This window comes from Alosa sapidissima, chromosome 22 (assembly GCF_018492685.1).
Source record: "Alosa sapidissima isolate fAloSap1 chromosome 22, fAloSap1.pri, whole genome shotgun sequence".
Classification (NCBI taxonomy): Eukaryota; Metazoa; Chordata; class Actinopteri; order Clupeiformes; family Clupeidae; genus Alosa; species Alosa sapidissima.
In genome coordinates, this window is record NC_055978.1 from 16,326,962 (window position 1) to 16,346,961 (window position 20,000).

Genomic DNA, 20,000 nt, shown 5'->3' on the forward strand with positions numbered 1-20,000 from the left:
CTGAAGCTCCGCCACAGTGCTGTTGTCCAGATAAAGACAGAGTAATCCTGCTCTGTGAGATATTATGTAGGTGGCTTAAGTTACTCCCATTGTCGGTGAATTCAGGAGTCCCATAAGAGTTTCACAAGGTCATTCTGCTGGTGGTCAACTGCCACTGTTCAACGACTCACTTGAGAAAAGTCGAGAGTAAAGATGGCCACCACCAATCAGATGACACATGGTGAGACAGTATATCTGTCTGTTGCATTAATAAGTAGATCCCTAACTGGGTTTGAATCCCGAACCTGCTGTCGCAGCGTTGCTTTGGATAAAATCATCACTTTTCTTTAGTATGGAATAATGCACAGGTCATCTTTAGGAAACATACTGTGAATAGCTGTTGTCATGACAGCAGACTCATTAATATGCCTGTTTACTGCATATCATAATATTTTACATTTACATAAAGAGGACAGAGGGTAGTTCTGTGGTGTTGCAGAGAGATCTGTGAATCACCTTTGTCAGAGAGAGTCAGTGTGTGTGTGTGTGTAAATGTGTTTCTGCACATTGCACATTGCAGTGTGTGTATCTAATGGGTGTGTGTGTGTGTGTGTGTGTGTGTGTGTGTGTGTGTGTGTGTGTGTGTGTGTGTGTGTGTGTGTGTGTGTGTGTGTGTGTGTGTGTGTGTGCTAGTACAATAATTTATTCTACTTTGAGGACAACTTGAGGACAATCACTCCACATCCAGCGCACCAAGGCCATTCACTCCCACTGAGTCGGACACAATGCATGGCCAGATTACAGATGGACACTGTTGCTGTGATGCTGTTGAATGTATATGCGTGACGTTAGAGAGGCGACACCAGAGTCTCTCCTGCTCTTTCTCATGTGAGAGGGGAAGGGGGGTGGGGGACAATATATGTTCAGGTCAGGTGCTACGGCAAGGCCAACAGATACTGAACATACATCCGCTAGTCAACGGGGAAGGAAATAGTTATGACAGAAAAAATATAAAAGGAAATACATAAATAAATCAATAAAAAAAAAAAATGATAGCAGCCGTAATAGCAACAGTTTTTGACGATTGTCCATAACCAGGCTGGTGGAAGCTGGTTATTGTCGACAGATAACTGGTCATTGACACATACACACACAAATGCACACACACACTGTTTCTCTCTGTCCCACACACACACACACACACACACACACAGTGAAAAGAGGAGAAGGTAAGACTTCAACATTCCAGTTTGTGGTGAGAAACAGGCTATTTGAAGGCACACACTCTTTCTCCAGATCATGGAGGTCTCCCCTATGGAACTGTTGGGAGAAACGACATTCAGACATGAATGCTGAGCAGTAGGAGGAAGAGGAAGTGAAGCGAAGGAGGAAGGAAGGAAGGAAGGAAGGAAGCTGACTGAGTGACAAAGGAAGTTGATTGATTGATTGACAGAGGAAGTTGATTGATTGAAAGAGTTGACAGGAAATGGTGCCGGATGATGCTTTGCTCCAGCAAGAGGGAGACACGCTTGTTCAGGAGGGAGATGTAAAGAGAGAGAGAGAGAGAGAGGGAGAGACAGACAGAGACAAGGACGGACGGACAAAAACGGAAAGACAGGTGGACATGGCACTGAGTGAGATAGATGTCCAGCAGTCGAACCAACACAAACTTACCCGCTTGTTATTGTCATATGATGGAGGAGGGAGAGGAGGTAGGAGAGAGATAGAAGGAGAGGGAGAGAGAAAGAAGGAGGGATAGGGAGAGAAAGATAGAGAGAGAGAGAAAGAAAGAGAGATCGATGGGAAACAAAAGCACACAACTGTTAAATAAAATCATAATCGACATTGTGCTATTGTTCTTTTTTGGCACTTAAAAACTGGCTAGTGTCAGGCACTCCAACAGAACAGTCAGACTATGGAGAGGGAGGGGCATCTTCTAGGCCATCCAATCAGTCAGCCTTACAGACAACACAGAAGCAGTTCTACTCCATTCATCAATGCATGGTGAACAGCCAAGCTCAGAAATTGCACCTGACACACACATACATATACAGTACATCCACACACAAACCTACACACTCATAAACACACTGCCATACACACACATACACACACAAACACTCACACACATCTCTTTCCAATGAGCCAAACTCCAACAGTGCCAAATATACTCAGCAGCTTCCATAACACTATCATACTGCATGCAGGAAAGAAGTATGGACATACATACACACACAAGCACTAACCAAACACACACACACACACACACACACACACACACACACATACATCCACATATGCAGACACATATAATAGAGAGTGAAGGATGAATGAAGAATATTCTCTGACACTAGAGCTCTCTACACAAACACACACACACACACACACACACACAAACATATAGACATACTAACATGCTCACTCACACGCGCACACAGAAACACACACACAAACACTGAAAGACAGAGTAGGACGAATTAACATTTTCTTAACACCACAGCCGTCAACAGATAGACAGGTAGTCATAGTAGATAGTACACAAGTCAATGGTACACAATGCAAGTCAGAGACTGAAGTTGAAAGAGAACAGCAAGTACACTTAGAGAAAGAGAAGGAGACAGAAAGAGAGAGAGAGAGCAAAGGTGAAAGAAAGAGAACATTTCAGTTTTCCGCAAGCAAGTCAAACAACATGCTCTGCCAGAGGCATCAGCAGCATCCATCCCACGATGCAAAGAGAGTCTGACTGCTATACACACGTGCTGTACTGTGGAGAGGGGTCAGTGAAAAAGCAGCTCCCTTTCCCCTCTCAAACACACACACACACACATTCACAATACCTGATCATGACCTCTGTGTTGGGAAGTGAGTGGTTAGTTACATAAAAACAATAAATAAACAAATACACCAACACGTAAAGAAACACAAAACAAAAATAAAAACAAATCATAAGATGTATTCCTTTAGGGAAGACATTCACGTTTACAATTTGCATGGATCGTCACCCTCTGTGAAGACATGCTTGGGCAGTATGATCCCTGCAGAAGTGAGACTTAAGGCAGTGTGATTTGGTTACAAGGCACTGCGATGGATCAGGTATGCCTACTTTGTTATTTCCCTATTTGGTTTTTGCATCAGAAGAGGAAATGGGGTAGTGTGTGTGTGTGAGGGGAGGGGGGGGGGCAAAAGAACAGAGCTGTAATTTGACAGCGAGCCTGTGCAGAGATTAATAGACTTGAAGTGAAATCTATACTTTCGGGGAGCTGGCAGCTTTAGTCGCCGCACTTTATGTTTTCCCCTGGCATTCATGCCTCCTCATTGATTTCTCAGGGCAAGATGTATTTTTAGATGTATTTGCACAGGCTCTGCATATGAAGACATCACTGAGGGTTTTGCTGGGTCTATACAGGGGGACTAAAGGGAGGGAATGAGAAGTCTGCTGGTCATGGGACCGTATTGTGTGTATGGGTGAATTGTTCCCTTGCTGTAGGATACTCACTTCTTTTTCAGCCGGCGGTCCTTCTCCGCTTGAGTGCCCAGTTTCCCCACGCCCATGTCCTGGCCAACCAATTCTGGGTCAGAAAAATTTCCTGTAAGCAAGCAGAGTGTCATCACTTTTACCTTTAGTGGAAATATCTCATTTTAAACCACGATCCTGGCTTTTGCCAAAAAACTTGGAGAAATGACAGCAACAAGCCAATCTGAGCAGCCCCTGAGGTATGGATACTGTTATATTACGATCATTTATCGACAGACAGACATCCATATTGTGCAGGCGCTGTAGGACCTGTGAGGCGGAGAGATATTGGCTGTGTGTGTCCTGCAGAATTGAGCCTAAATAAATTAAAGGTACACTATGCAGCTTCAGGTATTTTTGGTGACTGTAGAGCTCCCCCTAGAGTCGTGATATATTTATATTTTACTCTGCCGTTGTAAATAGCAAACTTCTCGTGACTTGGTACCCCTGTACACAATGAAAATGCTTTTGTTGTGGAGGCAAAGGATTAACAACAGACAAAAATGATCTCCGAAGAGCTATATCTACTGACAAGGTAATGTTTCACGTTTCTCTTTAGGTCAACTTTTCTTGAAGTTGCATGGCTGGTTCTCTCATTAGCAACTCACTACGGCTATGCTGTAAGGCTATGCTAAGTGAACGATTCCCCTATTAAAAGTTTGTTTACCATCAAAGTGGCTTCATAAAGGTTATATTAGGGTAAAAAATCTTGCATAGTGTACCTTTAACTGTCTGGGGAATGTCAGAACTTAAATTGCTATGAATTAGAATGTAAGTAGCTATGAATTAGAGAGAATGTAGCTAACATTCACAATATCTGTATCTGATTTATTGATCTGTCTAACCTGGTTGAATTGTATTAACACATTCATATAATAACCAGGGCATTGGGTGTGCTGTTGTGTGTGTCACCTTGTCCAGGGCCCATCATCTCCTTGCCCAGTTGACCCAGACGACCTTTCTCCTTCTTGCCGAAGAGGCGGCCGATGGAGGACTTGATGCCCTTCTTCTTGGGCTGCTTGTGGAGCGAGTCCTGACTGCTGGCTACGCTACTCAAGGCACTCGCGTCCGTCTCCAGAGCCAGGCTACATGCACACACGCACACATGCACACACACACACGCACGCACGCACACGCACACGCACACGCACACGCACACGCACACGCACACACACACACACGGCCATAAACACACATTGATCACACACAGACACACAAGACAAAAACACACACATAAACAAGTGTGAGTTTACACACACACACACACACACACACACAGACACACACACACACACACACACACACATGCACACACACATACTGAGGGTGAGATGCAAGAACCATACTGAGAGCCATCAGTCACAAACTTTCAGTTCTGTTTCACCATCTGTTCAGAGGCATCCCTGGCCTACTGACCCATAATTAAACACACGAGATGTAGAGATACTGTACATCAAATACACAATGCATTCCTGCCTTAAATATGGATGGCTTGTACAGACTGTGTGACTGATGTGTTCACATACCTGCTGTGTGTGTGTGTGTGTGTGTGTGTGTGTGTGTGTGTGTGTGTGTGTGTGTGTGTGTTGCTCCTTGTGGTATCGACTCACCGGGCGTCATTGTGCGAGGAAGCAGGTAAGGTGTGTGTCATGCGGACCTGGCGAGGCGTGGCGGGAGGGGACGTCTCACACCTGATGGTGGCCTTGTCCTCTCGTCCGTCCTCATCCACTGCTGCGATCTGGCAGGAAGGAATGGACAGTCCACAGTTTAGCTTAATTTACAATTTATAGATTATTTCTTACAGGGACCATGTACAAAATGCATTAATCATATAGAGGGAACATATGCTTTGTACTAGATTTAGCTACTTGCTAATTTCCATTTGCAGTCCCTGGATTAGGACAAAGCCGTCCGCTAAGTAAACATAAACACAAATATAAAGATCTTAATTTTAAGAGTGTGTACTCACCTTTCTCCTATGTTTCCTCAGGTCACTAGGCTGGAAAAAAAATATATTGCCATATTTTCTTAAAACATTCTCTCAACAAACAATTTAATTCACAAAACAATACATTGTATTTGTGCATAAACTAGCCTTGAACCACCCTTAAAATGCATATAGCTTGAAATCTGACCAATTCTGAACTAGCTTGACAGTGAAAAAACGGAGGTAGCACTTGCTTTCTTCTCTTATTTTATGTTTTTGTTTGTCTGATTCAAAGCCTTAGTCAAAAACACATGTGACTACTCTTTCATTTCCTCACCATGCGACTCTCTTCCCCCACTCATGAATAAACCGTCAGCAATCAATGCAGGGATTGAAATTAATAGTGACTGGTTTGTAAAAGAGCACACTCCCTGAGCCAACATTTATCAAGCAGATCAATAAAAACCAGAGCCCAAGAGGTCTGGAGGTCCACACCCACATAAGGGCCTCTGATTCTGGAAGAGAAGCCCTCCGCGGAGAGCCTCCGCCCAAAACTGGGAAAGAGAGAAAGAAGAGGAGGAGGAGGTCTAGGGGGTCTTTTGGATATTGACATAAATATTCCTCAGTTCCTGGATGAGCCTTTATAACCCTCGTTTCACAAATACAGTGTTAATCTCTGCTATCAGGACATGATCTATTACATTACAGTAGCCTACATTCATTAAGATTAGTGGATGAGGAGGTAGAGAAACTGAGGGAATTACTGGCAGCCATTTTGGTTCAGCGGGGCGTTCGGGTGCCATAACCTTAATGAATGCACAACATGAAGGCTGTGGAGGACAGGACTGTGCCAATGCACTTTTGGTCCGTGATGGAGAGTGAGAAGAAAAAGACTAAAAGAAAAACTGAAAGCAAGTAAGTACAAAAGAATGAAAGACAGACAGACTGAAAGAAAGGGAATAAAAAGAAATAAAGTCAAAAGCGAGAAAGAAAAAAAGAGACAGAGAGAAAGAAAGAAAGAAAGATGGAAAGAGTGATACAGAAAAGCTAACAATCTGAGGTAACCACACAAACTCCAGTAGCCAGGCCCAGTAAGAGTGGCGCGAGCGTCACATGCGTACCAGTGTCATGACGCCCATGCGCTCCATGTCTCGGGCGGGCGAGCGAGGCGTGAGTTTGGGAGTGGAGTGTCCGCTGGGCGGGGACGAGCTGGCCAGGGACAAGGCGGTGGCCGAGGCGGTGATGGAGGTGCCGGGGTGGTGCACCCGTGCCAGGTTTAGGCCCTCCAGACTCACGCTGGCCACGCGGTTCTCAATCTCCTCCGCCCGCAACTCCGTAGACTCTTTCTCCTCCTGGATCAATCTGAGACAGACAGAGAGAGATAAAGAAAGAGAGAGAGAGAGAGGGAGAGAGAGACAGAAAGAGAGAGACAGAGTGACAGTATAGTATGAACTATAGTAAAGAACACTGTTAATAAGATAGGTAATCAGGCAGCATAAAAATGCCCTGAGACCTTTTTCAACTAAGCAAAGTGCAGCCTTATCTTGTTTTAATTCAAAATGTAATTCAAGGACAGCAGATTTTTTGAGAGGGGAAGCCTGAAGGTCATATTATATCAGCCTCAGAGAGAGAGAGGCTAGTGTGGTATACCATACTGTTATATAATATAAATTATTAGTAGTGAACAATTGAATGAATTCAAGGACAAGGCCCCTTGAATAGACAGGTCGGTTAAAAAGTCATTTACACCAGTTTTATGTTATATTGGAAATATTCAAGTGCTAGTGACAAAATGAGCCCTTTGTCTACAACACAACAGTGACAAAATTGCACACATTCATCGCACCAGTGGACAAACACTATTGGCAAGATCAGTTACCAAGTGTTATGTACAATGACTAAAGTCATAGGCTATTTACAGGGTAAGGGGGAAACAGAGTGGGCCCAAAACAAAGCTCTTCCAATGCACAGTAGTGATGGGAATTATTGTACACTGCAGAGGCATCTGTACAGCCTTAGTATACGGTTCAATTGCCTACTACACCATGTGAAATCTGAGAATCCTTTAGGCCCTTGCAGTACAAATAAAGATGCATAATACGTCCATATCAAAAATATATGCTAACACTTTAATAACACTGCACTGCTTTAATAACACATTACACTGCTGAGAAAACATCTCTGCCTCAGCTTGTGTCACGATAATGGCATTTCCAAAAACAGCAGCATGATTCATGCTATGGAAACAACACCTACAAGTATGTCAAAAGAAAATCAACACATACCCTGACATTCTGTTTTAGCTTCACGACTCCAAAACCAACAGCCAAGAGCAAACAAACACCGATGACAGATACAAATACCCTAATTTTACCAATACATTAGAAATTGATCACACACAGACATCTTATAAAAACTCTAGATCATCAGCATTCATAAAACCAGTGAGATAGCAAACTAAAAGGCATACAAAACAGTCAGCAAAGTTGTGCTGTGAAGGTTTTCTTCACTTATGCCTTGTGTCCCTCCCCGGAACACAGAACTCCATAGTGCATATCCTGGATGGCTGTGTGTTCACATGGCCATACGATCCAAATGAATTTAAGGTTGTTACCAATTCGCCTTATTCACCCGGCGGCCAGAACGAGGCTAAAGGGTACACTTGCCATTACACCTCCAGTCCAGCAGATGGTGGTGGTAATGCACTCCGTTTGCAAACTGCCAAAAAAAAAAGTTCACCGAAAAAGAAGAAGGGTTCACTGGCCTGGCCTTCATCAGTGAGTTTTTTTTTGGCAGTTTGCAAACGGAGTGCATTACCACCACCATCTGCTGGACTGGAGGTGTAATGGCAAGTGTACCCTTTAGCCTCGTTCTGGCCGCCGGGTGAATAAGGCGAATTAAACTAGTTGCTGAAAAGCATACCTTAAAAAGTGGCACATTGCTGCATAGTGTAGTATTTCTTCCATGATGGATCAAAATGAGTCAGTGGTCACGGCCATGACAAAGGAGATGTATCATGCCATGGACCAGACCTCTTGTGTCATGCTTTGCCAAAGCCTCAACATGTGAGATCTGTTCTCACACACACTTACAGGGAGTGTGTCTGCGTGTCTAAAGCCGAAGGTCCAGAGCCAAGACCATCTGGATGAGGGGGACTGGAGGAGACGATGAGTCACTGGGAGCGAACGCCAGAGATAATGCTGTCTACGTCTACAGATCTACGTGGTCATTTCCAGAGGTGGGACCAAGTCACTGTTTGGCAAGTCACAAGTAAGTCTCAAGTCTAAGCAGTCAAGTCCAAGTCAAGTCCCAAGTAAATACAGAGAAGGGCAAGTCGAGTCCAAGTCCAAGTCACCTCAAAGCCAAGTCGAGTCTAAGTCCAAGTCCCAATCTTTTTCAAGTCCTGAACAAGTCATCAGGTGCTCTTCACTTAATAATGCCATTATTAGACTATCGATCATAATTTTAACACATCAATCTAATCTACAGTAAAAATGTTTTATAAATACAGATTAAAATATGTTCAATGGTTTTGTCTTGAAATCTTTTACGATATATGCATGCGCATACCTGTGTAATATACGCATGAGCATACCTTAGTAATCTGTACGAAACGGATAGCTACAAGACACTCATAGCAGCAAATATATATTGTTTTTCCAAATTGCGGTGTCCACTGTAAGGATGAGTAATAATTTGACTGATTGCATTTCACTGTGCTAGGCCACAGATTTGCCTGCAATCAATTTATTAGGCTGTCTGCCAGTGGCGACTCATAAGGGAAGCCAAGGTCATGGTTAATGATTACAATAAATGGTGACGAGAAGAATCGTCACATAGGCTACATTAGTAAATTGCTGCGGTTAAATATTTTACGTTTTTATTAGGGCTGTCAAACGATTAAAAAAAGAACTAATTAATCTCATATTTTGAAATGAATTAATCTATATTAATTGCGATTAAAAAGTACATTTTCTCACTAAAGACTAAAGCTTCTTATATGGCATATTAAATAGAGCATAAATCACAATATTACTGAGTAACCACAAAGGTAAAAGTAAAACACTTCTATTTATTTAAAGGATAATAATGACAAAGTAATTTTGTTTTAAAGTATTCATTTCTTACATACTATACATGTGATGCTGTTTAACTCATTTGTAAAAGGTGCACTGTCACTTTAAGCCCATTGTGTGCCACTGTCCACACGTTCTCCTAATGATGTTTTTTTACCAGCTCCATTCAAATATAGCTATGGCTAGTCCACAAACTCAAACATTGTTTGTGCCACATATATAGCACAATATTAACAACGATACGCATGATATTAAGTTGGCACAAACAGCTTTCATTCCTTTGGAAATAAAAGCATGTAATGACATGATGCTTGCTAGACATTTTCTGTTTGCAATTAAAAGTGAATTATGAGCCTGGTATAGCCAGTAGCCACCTAGCTACGTGGAATGTGTTTCAATCGGCATAATATCATGTGCTTCATGTAAACGAATTATTGAAGACTTCAAGACTCACCCAGTTCCATTACACAAAAGCAAAGACAACTCTTCATATTCTTGTCCATTTGCAGCCTGTCAAAGTGCCCTGGCTCTCACAGTTTATAACAGTAGTGAGTACCAGATAAATCCGCAATTTCCTCTAATCTAGTCTTTGTTTCCTTCATGATTTCCCTTCATAGGCCCACGTTTCTATCCCTTTTGTGCGCGATGAGACGCGTTCTCAATTAAATGGAGTAGGCCGCTAGCATACGTTCAAGTTGGATCATCGTTATGTAACATGCTGTTGATACATTTTGACATTGTAAACGTTCTCTAACAAAAATGCAAATCAGTTTGCAGTAAAGCTAATATTTATTTATTATTGGTCCTTCCTCTGTCTCTTGGTGCCCTACACACAGTGCGTGATGCGTGGTGGTAACAGCAGCACTGATCACTGTGCTCTGCCTGTTTGTGTCCACTATGTGTATTTTGTTTTTTTCGTTGCGAGGTGAAAGCATCTCTGGGGTGACTGGTCCACGATCAGGAAATTCATTTTTTGACTCGAGACCTGTCAAGTCATTACAAGTTAAAGAGGCAAAGTCCGAGTCAAGTCTCGAGTGAATAGTATTCAAGTCCAAGTCGAGTCGCAAGTCATGCCGAATTTTATCAAGTCGAGTCTGAAGTCATTAAAATCATGACTCGAGTCTGACTCGAGTCCAAGTCATGTGACTCGAGTCCACATGTCTGGTCATTTCAACCAACCACAAAGCTACACACAGTCTATTTTTAATATGTATACATTTGTGCTGCTGACAGCTGTCATTTGTTGACCGCTGTGATAAAACTATACAGTACAAGGTAAGACATTCAGCGTTCATCTTATATACATATACTTTGATATGTCGGCCATTACGATCTTCAGAGTATTGCAGCACAGCATTATCACAGACACTGTTCATCCTGAACCTCTGTCAGAACGGACCTGCATTACCTACAGTATATCCTTATATGGTCATACAGTACAGGTACTGTACGTGCACAGTTCTACTGTTACTGTGTACATGCAGTCAATTGTAATTTTGACAAACTCAAAATAAAGGCATTAAAGGAACACAATGGAATAATTTATATAAATGCCTCTTCAATGCCATATAGCGCTACAACAACAGTACCCAGTTAGTCATAAACTGACTAAAAGGGTTACAATCTTACCCAATCAACAATCAATGTTACATAGTGCAATATCAAACATTTCTGGGTGCACATTGGCAATGACAGAGCCTTCATTCCCCGTATTATATGTCAGTATGAAACCTTGAAACATTTATTGCGGTAATTTTGTGTTTTTTTTTTTTTTAATGTCAGTGTCAGACTGACCGGATCTCTTTGTTGATGGCATCCAGCTGCTCCTGCAGCATCATGGCGAGGGTTTGGGCATCGGAGTGACCTCCGGGCGACAGCAGGTCCATGGAGCTGAAGAGGGTCTCTCGGTCGTCGTCATCGATATCCGACATCTCCGTGTCACTCTCGAACGGGTGGCCGCCCAAAATGCCCAGCTGCTGCGAACGCCACTCTTGCTCGCCCAGAGACTTTGCCTGACGACGGGGAGAAGAGAGGATAGAAACACAGAACGATGAGAAGGCAGACAGACAGAAAAATCCCTTCTGGGAAATAGTCAGGGAAAATATATTCTGGCTGTGAAGGAAGAATTTAGAGGATGCAATTTGTGTGAATATACTACATGACCAATTTTCTTATTCCAGAGGGTTAGATATGCTGGAGAAAAAAAAACCTTTTACAAAGTTTTAGGTCACTCACAAGCAAGAATAAAGGGACATTGTACAATTACAGGGTACAATGTTGGCTTAAGTGCTACAATACAACATTTCCAAACATACACTAATGGAAGATGTTTATACATGGTAAAAGCAGGGACTGAAAATGAAATGGTAGTGGTGGAGGCAAAGTACTACAATCAATATTATGAATGTTTTAGCCTTGGAAGAGGGTGGGAAGAGCAAAGAGAGAGTAGGAGGAGGGGGCGAGGGCAAGAGTGGAGAGCAAATGACAGGAAATAAGAGAAATCAGAGAGATCAGAAGGAAGAAAGGGAGAAAAGGCAGAGCAAAGGAAAACACAGAAGATGAAAGGAGACAATCCTTTCATCAATCTAGCAAAGAAGAAAACCTCTAACTTCCCAGAATGATCAGAAATGCATTATACTAAATGTCTGTGTGGTCTGTGTATCTGAATGCAGTAATGTAGAAATTCAGCTTTGTCCTCTATTTTCAGGCTTGTTTGATAAAATGCAACATTTGTCCTGCAATTTCTTTTGGAGATACATAAAGTATTCTTTCTCTCTCTCTACCTTTTTTATACATCTGAGTATTTTGCCGATTCTTTGCCGATTGAAATGAAGTAGAATCTCTCTCTCTCTCTCTCTGGGAACTATCTTGATTTAAATATCTAGACTCTTCTAGAATATTCTTCAGAATAAGAAACCCTTCACATGCAAGCGCAGCGGCCTGTTCCTCCAGAGAGAGGACCTCACCTTTTGCTCGTCGCGCCGCAGCCCCAGGCGACCCCGGCGCGGCCTGCGGATGACCTTTGCTGACCTGTAGTGATCCGACTGCGTCTCCGCCAGAGAGCCCAGCGAGAAGCGCAGCTCTGCCGATGTGTCCAGATGAGATCTGGGACAAGACCGAGAGATGGAGAGACAGAGAGAAAGAGAGAGAGAAGGAAAAGGAGAAGGAGAGAGTAAGAGCGAGAGAACAAGACAGAAAGAGAAACGACGAGTAAAGAATGACAAACAATGCCAATGAAAACAATCAAATGTAAAGTGGGAAGGGGCTGATATTTCAACTAGCAACAGATGGACTCAGTGATATTCAGACAAAGCTGATAAATAAAAGTATTGAATAATGCAGCTGCTCTGGTCAGATTTCATCAACTCATTCTAACTCAACTCATGCCGAACTTATGACATAAACAATACAAATGTTCCCACATGGACTGCTAGGGTAAGTGGTCGTTGGCTGCACTCTCTCTGCCTCTTCCATTCTTCATCACTCATTCTTTCTTTTTTTTCTCTTTTTGTCTCTCCTCTCTGTTTTCCTTCCATTGTCTTCCTCTTTATCTCTCTCTCTCCTTTTCTCTCTGTTTTTCTGTCCTCTTTCTTTCTGCCCTTCCATCTTTTCGTCTTTGTCTCTCACCGTGACAGGGTTGGTTCTGTGAGGGACCCGGCCCGCTGTCTGAACTGGTCCAGCTCGGAGCGCAGCTTGTCGATCTCCTCTGCCAGGTGAGACTGGAACAAACATGATGTTATAAAAACAACTCTCTACATGTAGCTCTCTAAGCATTCCCAGCTGGCTCGCAATGTTAATTTGGGCCATGTTTGTCTTCATCCCCTCCAATAGCAACGCCAATAAATCAGTAACAAATCACACAATCAAATGACATTTTGTTAAAAATAATAATAAATGTGGGATCACCACAATGTTTCCTCCATGCCTGTGTTTGCCAAACTTACTTTTTCATGGATGGAGTCTTCCAGCTGTTTCCGGTAGCTCTCCGAGTCCTGTATCAAAACGTTCTGAGCGGTGCGGGGAAAAACATATTAGACCATTCAAATAGATAAAAACATAGTCTAGGGGCCCTATGTAAATCTATTATTGGCTTTATTGCTTTATTTGTTTTATAGAAATACCAGCTTGTATCCCAACTCACCTGATTCCCTTTTTTTAGTTGTTAGTATGTTTCTGTCTACAGTATGTTTCTGTGTATTGGATCTATGGAGCATACTCTATGTTAAATGTTAAAAGTGCCGTTCTTTGATTTGTCTCGCACACAGCCACTGCATTATTTCATTGAATTGCTAACGTGCTAATACAGTAAGTGATACTACAAGAGAGCCAGGCCAACTGGTTAGCATGCAATGATTTGCATACAAACTTCAGTAGACACCTGGGCAACACAGAGCATACGTGTTTTTGACATTATGTCCAGATAGTTGTTTCTTCACATATTTCTAGGTAATTTTAAAATGTTTTAAACTGAAGAACCTTTGACTAAATGTAGCTGAATAAGGACCCACCTTCTCCTCCAGGGCAGCCATCCTCTCCTTCAGGTGCAGCTGCAGCCTCTCGTTGGATTCGGTGAGGAGCCGGTCCACCGTGTCTGACAGACGTTTGTTGTGTTCTTCGTTCATCTTTTCTCTCTGACGAGCCTGTGGACACACACACACACACACACACACACACACAAACAGCTTCTGTGAAACACTGACAGGACACTAACAGTCATTATGTCCTATGTACTGTACTTCATGTATCATGGCCTATGTACCATGTCGAATGAATAAAAAACATACATTTGTTTACATTTCTGTGACATGCCGATCAGACACACTCGACGTCCTGCTACGCCTGCTCTCTATGTCCTGTTTGTGTTCTCCCCCATACTTCAGATGTGCTTTCAAAATTCATTCATTTTGAATGCACTATGTACAATCTGCCTCTAACTTAGATTAAATGTGCAAGTCACACAGTCATAAAGTCAAAGTTGACTGGTATTTAAGAGACACTGTTTTAACACTAGAACACTATCAAAATGTCCTCAAACTAATCCAACAACTGCTTCTGAGACACATCTCTCATGCATGAGTTCAGAAAGTGCACTCTGATTCCACATGGTGTGTCTGGATTAATGGATGTTTCATAAGGTATTTGTGCTAGTGCACTTTATACAAGAGTGCATGTGTTTAAGGATGTAAATGTGTACTCAACTGAGTCTGCGTATGTACTTTAGAAACGTGTGTGAGCATGTGTGTGTGTGTTTGTGTGTGTGTGTGTGTGTGTGTGTGTGTGTGTGTGTGTGTGTGTTTGTGTGTTTGTATGTGGGTGTGTGTGTGTGTGTGTCTTTGTGAATGTGCGTATGCATGCACACGCTTTGCTCAGGCCATGTATCAAAAGGGGACATGGATGAACTATTCTTGCACTCTGGAGAGGAACTTTATGAGTGTGTGTGTGTGTGTGTGTGTGTGTGTGAAATGTGTGTGAAATGTGTGTGTGTGTGTGTGTGTGTGTGTTTGTGTGTGTGAGTCCTAAGGGAGACCCACTCTCAGCAGCTCCTGGTTCTTCTCCTCCAGCTGACCCTCCAGGTGCCTCATCCTCTCCTCTATGCTGTCGTGGCGCTCCTCCGCCTGGAAACGAGGGAAAGAGAAATGAGAGAGAGAGAGAGAGAGAGAGAACAAGAGGCAGTGGGAAATAGAAAAGTAAGAAGTGTAAGGACAGAGACAGAGTGGGGGAGAGAAACAAAGAATGAAGAAAATTAGGAAAAGAGAAGAGGCAGTTGTACTCTGTGTCCAAATGCTATAACAAACAATAGATTTAATACACTTGTTTCAAGTGCAAACAAAGAAAAACATGGCTTGTGCAATATCCCAACAACAGATGCTGTTTACACTTGAAACAACTGCAATAAGTACATTTTCTTTCTATGTTTCCTCTTTCACCAAGAAATGAGAAAAATCTCAGCCTGCTACTCTTGGCCAATCTATAAGAGAAGCAAACACTATACATACATTATGCAGCACATCCATTATTATTGCTGGCTCAAATTGAAAAAAAAAAAAAACACTTGCATACATGTAATTAGTTTAAATGCATTTCATGTGTCCCGAAATCTCATCAGCAATTGGCATCTATTGACAGCTGTGAGTCAGTATTCCATGTACTTTTGCAATGTTCAGCCAAGCATTGAAAATGGAAAGCTATGAATCAAAGAGCTCATTTGTCAGTATAGGCAGATAGGGAGAGACAGCATTTAGCAGCTAGCAGGTAGTCCAGAAGCAGAGGGAAAAACAGCTGGTTGTGATCAACAGCCAAGTCAGTTATTGCGCCTCAAGAAAGTCCACTATTAGCACTGGGGAAATAGAAAATGAAGACCCACAGCCGGATGGAGTAACATCTGCTGAATGCTTGAACCCAGAGACCAACAGGAAAGATCAAGTTGATTGAAAGAAAGAGGCAGCCATTGAACAGCACGGTGGAGGAGATTTGAGGGAGATAAAGCTCTATTTCTGTGTTGGTGTGAGACACCAGCTTTCTTGTGAGTCTACCTTCCTAAGGGTGGCGGTCATGTCCTGGAGTTTAGCTTCCATATCAGACTAACAGAGTCCCATAGAGAGAGAGGGGGGGGGGGCATATTACATATGAAAAACATGAGTTAATGACACAGGAAGAACACATAGGCATTTACAACAGTGATGGAGTTGGTAAGTGAATTATACTGTAGGAGTTCAGTGCTTCTGGTCTCATTTGAAGTGAGGAATAATGTATGGGTCTGATAACGACATGGTATGGCAGTGAATAATGTATGTTCAAAAAGCCCTAATGCTGTGTGTTGTTTAAACATCTGGTGTTCAGATCCGATGTGGGATCAGTGATTTGGCTTTCACGAGCCAGTGAGAATACGGTGCATTTTCCATTGTTTCACATGCTTGGCTTTTTTTAAGCAGTTCAGTGAGTTGGAGTCGGCACAGGCCAGCGCCAGAGAGAGTGACGTGAGAGACTGGCCACGAGTCAGAGTAAACACACACACACACAGCTCCTCAGCTGAACCGACCGACTTCACTTGGCTGGGGATTCCCCCAGAGGACAGGTCAGCTGGCTACAGATGACCAGACTCCAGCCAGTAGGATTGTGTATGTGTGTGTGTGTATGTGTGTGTGTGTTTACGAGACTGAGGACGAGTACAGCTGTAGCAAGTCCAAATGTCCTTAAAGCAGAGACTAGCCAGTGTGTGATTGTGTTTGTATGTATGTGTGTGCGTATGTGGTTGTGTATATGTGTGTGTATATGTGTGTGTGTTTGTGAGACAGGTGCAGCTAAAAAAGCACAGCTAATATGAATCCCAAAGTCAGGCAGGGGTGCTTAGACCAAAACTGCTCAGACAGGAGACCAAGTGTCACAGACGATAATATCACGGATAATAAAGAAGATTTGTGCTTTTAATGTGTTTGTGACTGTGTGTGTGTGTGTGTGTGTGTGTTTCTGTGTGCATTCATGTGTGTGTGTGTGTGTGTGTGTGAGAGAGAGAGAGCAATTACTATTTTATGTTTGTGATTCAGTGTGTACATTTCGTTGTGTGTGCATGTACTTGCATGTGTGTGTGTGTGTGTGTGTGTGTGTGTGTGTGTGTGTGTGTGTGTGTGTGTGTGTGTGTGTGTGTGTGTGTGTGTGTGTGTGTGTATGTGTGTGTGTGTGTATGTATGTTTGAATGTGTGTGTGTGTGTTACCTTTGTGAGTGCAGCTATCCTCTGTGCGAGTTCAGCCTCCACCTCAGGTAGTGTCTCTGCTTTCCTTATGGTCTGTTGCAGCTTCTGTTCCGCAAGCTCCAGACGTTCCTGCAGCTGTCTGTTCTTCTCCTCCATCTAAACACACACACACACACACACACACACACACACACACACACACACACACACACACACACACACACACACACACAATACCCAGGATGTTTGTGGTGTGTTATTATTTCAGAAACACACACACACTTGCCCTCTCTGCTTGTTGTAAGGCCTTATCACAGGACAAGTCACGATGTTCTCTCATATGAAAACAACCATCAAAGATAAATATCCTGAACTTAATTTTTACAGAGAGGAGAGCATAAGAGGTTTGCAACAAAGCCTGCCATTTCCAAATCATTGCCCTTTAAAGAAGATACGTCTTCAATCGAAAACACACTTATGCAACCACCAATTACAGCCGATCAAAACATCAGAGATGAAGAGACTTCTTCCTCTGAGTCACAATGCTGTTTATGACATTTTGGAAAATTCTAGAACTTTTTGTCCGCAGGAGGCTTAGCCAATGGGGCGCTAACCTGTCTGAGGAAAGCCTCCTTATTGGCCAGCTCGTTCTCCAGCTTGTCGCTGATGTCGTGGAGGGAGGTGGACTCGCGCTGGGCACTCAGGTAGCGCTTCTCCAGCGTGACGATGCGCTCCTCCATGTCCTCTTTCTGACACATCGCCTGTGCAAAGACAAACACACAGACACACACACACAGACACACACACACACACACCACACCACACCACACCACAGATACCACACAGACACAGACGCACCCATACACACACACTCACATACATACAAACATGCATGCAAACACACAGTTAACAAACAGAAAGTTAATGACTTAACAGATTGACCCATTTGTTGCATTAAAAAGCACATAAATAAAAGCACACTAAATACATGAAGTACACTTACAGTCAACTGAAATTAGTGTCTCCTTTTGTACTCATTGAATTACAGTACTTATAGATTATAGATATCTATATTTTGCATTTATACTTATAGATAAGTGATGTTCTTGAGCATGTGCTATAGAGGGCATGTGTGATGAAGGGATTGTGTGCAGACGGAGGCCCAGGTGTCCTGCACCTGGCCAGCCAGCCAGGGGGGCGATCGGCTGGGTAGAAGGCCCCCCGCTGTGAGCCTCCACTGGGCTGGAGTCTGACAGCAGCTGGGTCTAGTTCCATGCTGGAGCCATGCTGGGTGACTGACTCTGCCTCATGTCAGCACTGCATGGCCACCTATGATCAGATACACCAGCACAGACTGGGATCTGAAACCACACCTACAGCTAAACTACTATTTCCTTACAGTAATATAGTACTTGATGCATTAGGTTCAATGTAACATACTGTTACATTAGCGTGTTTAATACATACTTTTGTATGAGTGTGCAGTACTTAAGTTTACACTCTCTCTCCTATAGTTTCTGACTCAACTCAACAGTCATGTGTTACCGTGAACCCATCTGTAAATGAGTTGTTTCAACTCTTTTATTTTGTAATGTATCCATCTGACACCCTTATCCAGGGGGACTTAACAGAAAACCAATTCTCCCTGGAGGAAGCACCTTGAGCAAGGGCACATCAGTGCCAACTGGGAAACAAACCAACAACATTCTGGCCCTCAACTAGGAAGCCCTAGTTTCCTAACCACTACACCAGCATGGAGAGTATGCATATATATATATATATATATATGCATATATATGTATATTATGTTCAAGGATGCATGTATGTGTGTGTGATCTTGGACTTGGTATATATATATATATATATAAATGTATATATGTTCAACAATGCATGTATGTGTGCATGTGTGTGTGAGAGATCTTGGACTTGAGATCATGTAGAGCTTGTCTACATGTCCTCTGTCACATGAGCCCCACACACACACTGTGCGTTTGTCCCACCTGTCTGCTCACCTCCTTGATGTCGCGCTGGTACTTGTTGCACATCTCCTCGGACTTGATGAGGTCCTTGCGGGCGGTCTCCAGCTCCTGCTCCACCTCGGAGACGCGCGACGACAGTGAGGACATGCGGTCCTTCATCTGGGCCAGCTCGTAGTTCTGCTTCTCCAGCAGCTCCTGCAGTTCCACCACCTGGCCTGCCTCGTCCGCCGACTCCATCGAGCCATTGGACAGACGCTGTGGGGCACACACACACACACACACACACAGAGAGAATAATTATTATCATTATTATTATTATAATCTATGCATTTCTCTATACATGCTTTATCAATGCAAAGACCCTTGTGGTGTTATTATTTTTGTTGTTTTTTTCTAAATCTATAATTATGTCTATACATGCTTTAACATTAAGATCCTGTGACATTGAAAACTTTGGCTTTTTTAGATATAAATAAAGTATATTTTTGTAGCCCACAGAGTGCCGACCTTCTCTCTCTATCTCTCTATACATGCTTTAACAACACCAGAACTTTGTGCCATATCAATAAACTTTTGAAATTTAATAAAATTTCAAGACCCACCCTAACTCACACAGAAAATAATTCTAAAATATTACATCCCTGCAGCCTTATACACTTCATCAATCTAAAGACTGCCTTAACAATAGCTAACAGCGCAGCTGTTAAAGGGCCTGTAGCTCTTAAAGTGGATGTGTGCAGACATTAGCTGAGATATAAAGCCGTGGTGGAGCTGGGGGATCCACTTCTTGTAAATCCTGCCCATGGAGAGTTGTAGCGTGTTGGGCTGAGGCCG

General features: G+C 42.9%; 1 protein-coding gene across 15 annotated transcripts in view; it reads right to left on the reverse strand.

Annotated features, from left to right (window-relative positions):
* The window catches only part of ppfia2 (PTPRF interacting protein alpha 2), a 190,464-nt gene that overhangs the window by 16,958 nt on the left and 153,506 nt on the right, over positions 1-20,000 (reverse strand). For 5 of the 15 annotated variants that reach the window (XM_042078062.1, XM_042078064.1, XM_042078058.1 and 2 more), the window contains 16 exons: positions 19,188-19,421; positions 17,802-17,948; positions 17,209-17,343; positions 16,030-16,077; positions 15,028-15,111; positions 14,005-14,136; positions 13,441-13,503; positions 13,124-13,215; positions 12,463-12,601; positions 11,291-11,508; positions 6,542-6,782; positions 5,463-5,492; positions 5,104-5,231; positions 4,406-4,578; positions 3,476-3,566; positions 1,654-1,656 (listed from right to left, as the gene is read on the reverse strand). In XM_042078062.1, the coding sequence (XP_041933996.1) occupies positions 1,654-1,656; positions 3,476-3,566; positions 4,406-4,578; positions 5,104-5,231; positions 5,463-5,492; positions 6,542-6,782; positions 11,291-11,508; positions 12,463-12,601; positions 13,124-13,215; positions 13,441-13,503; positions 14,005-14,136; positions 15,028-15,111; positions 16,030-16,077; positions 17,209-17,343; positions 17,802-17,948; positions 19,188-19,421 (1,958 nt within the window). The remainder of the gene's footprint in view (positions 1-1,653; positions 1,657-3,475; positions 3,567-4,405; positions 4,579-5,103; positions 5,232-5,462; positions 5,493-6,541; positions 6,783-11,290; positions 11,509-12,462; positions 12,602-13,123; positions 13,216-13,440; positions 13,504-14,004; positions 14,137-15,027; positions 15,112-16,029; positions 16,078-17,208; positions 17,344-17,801; positions 17,949-19,187; positions 19,422-20,000) is intronic. The other 10 variants (XM_042078073.1, XM_042078070.1, XM_042078066.1 and 7 more) reach the window with 6 other exon arrangements.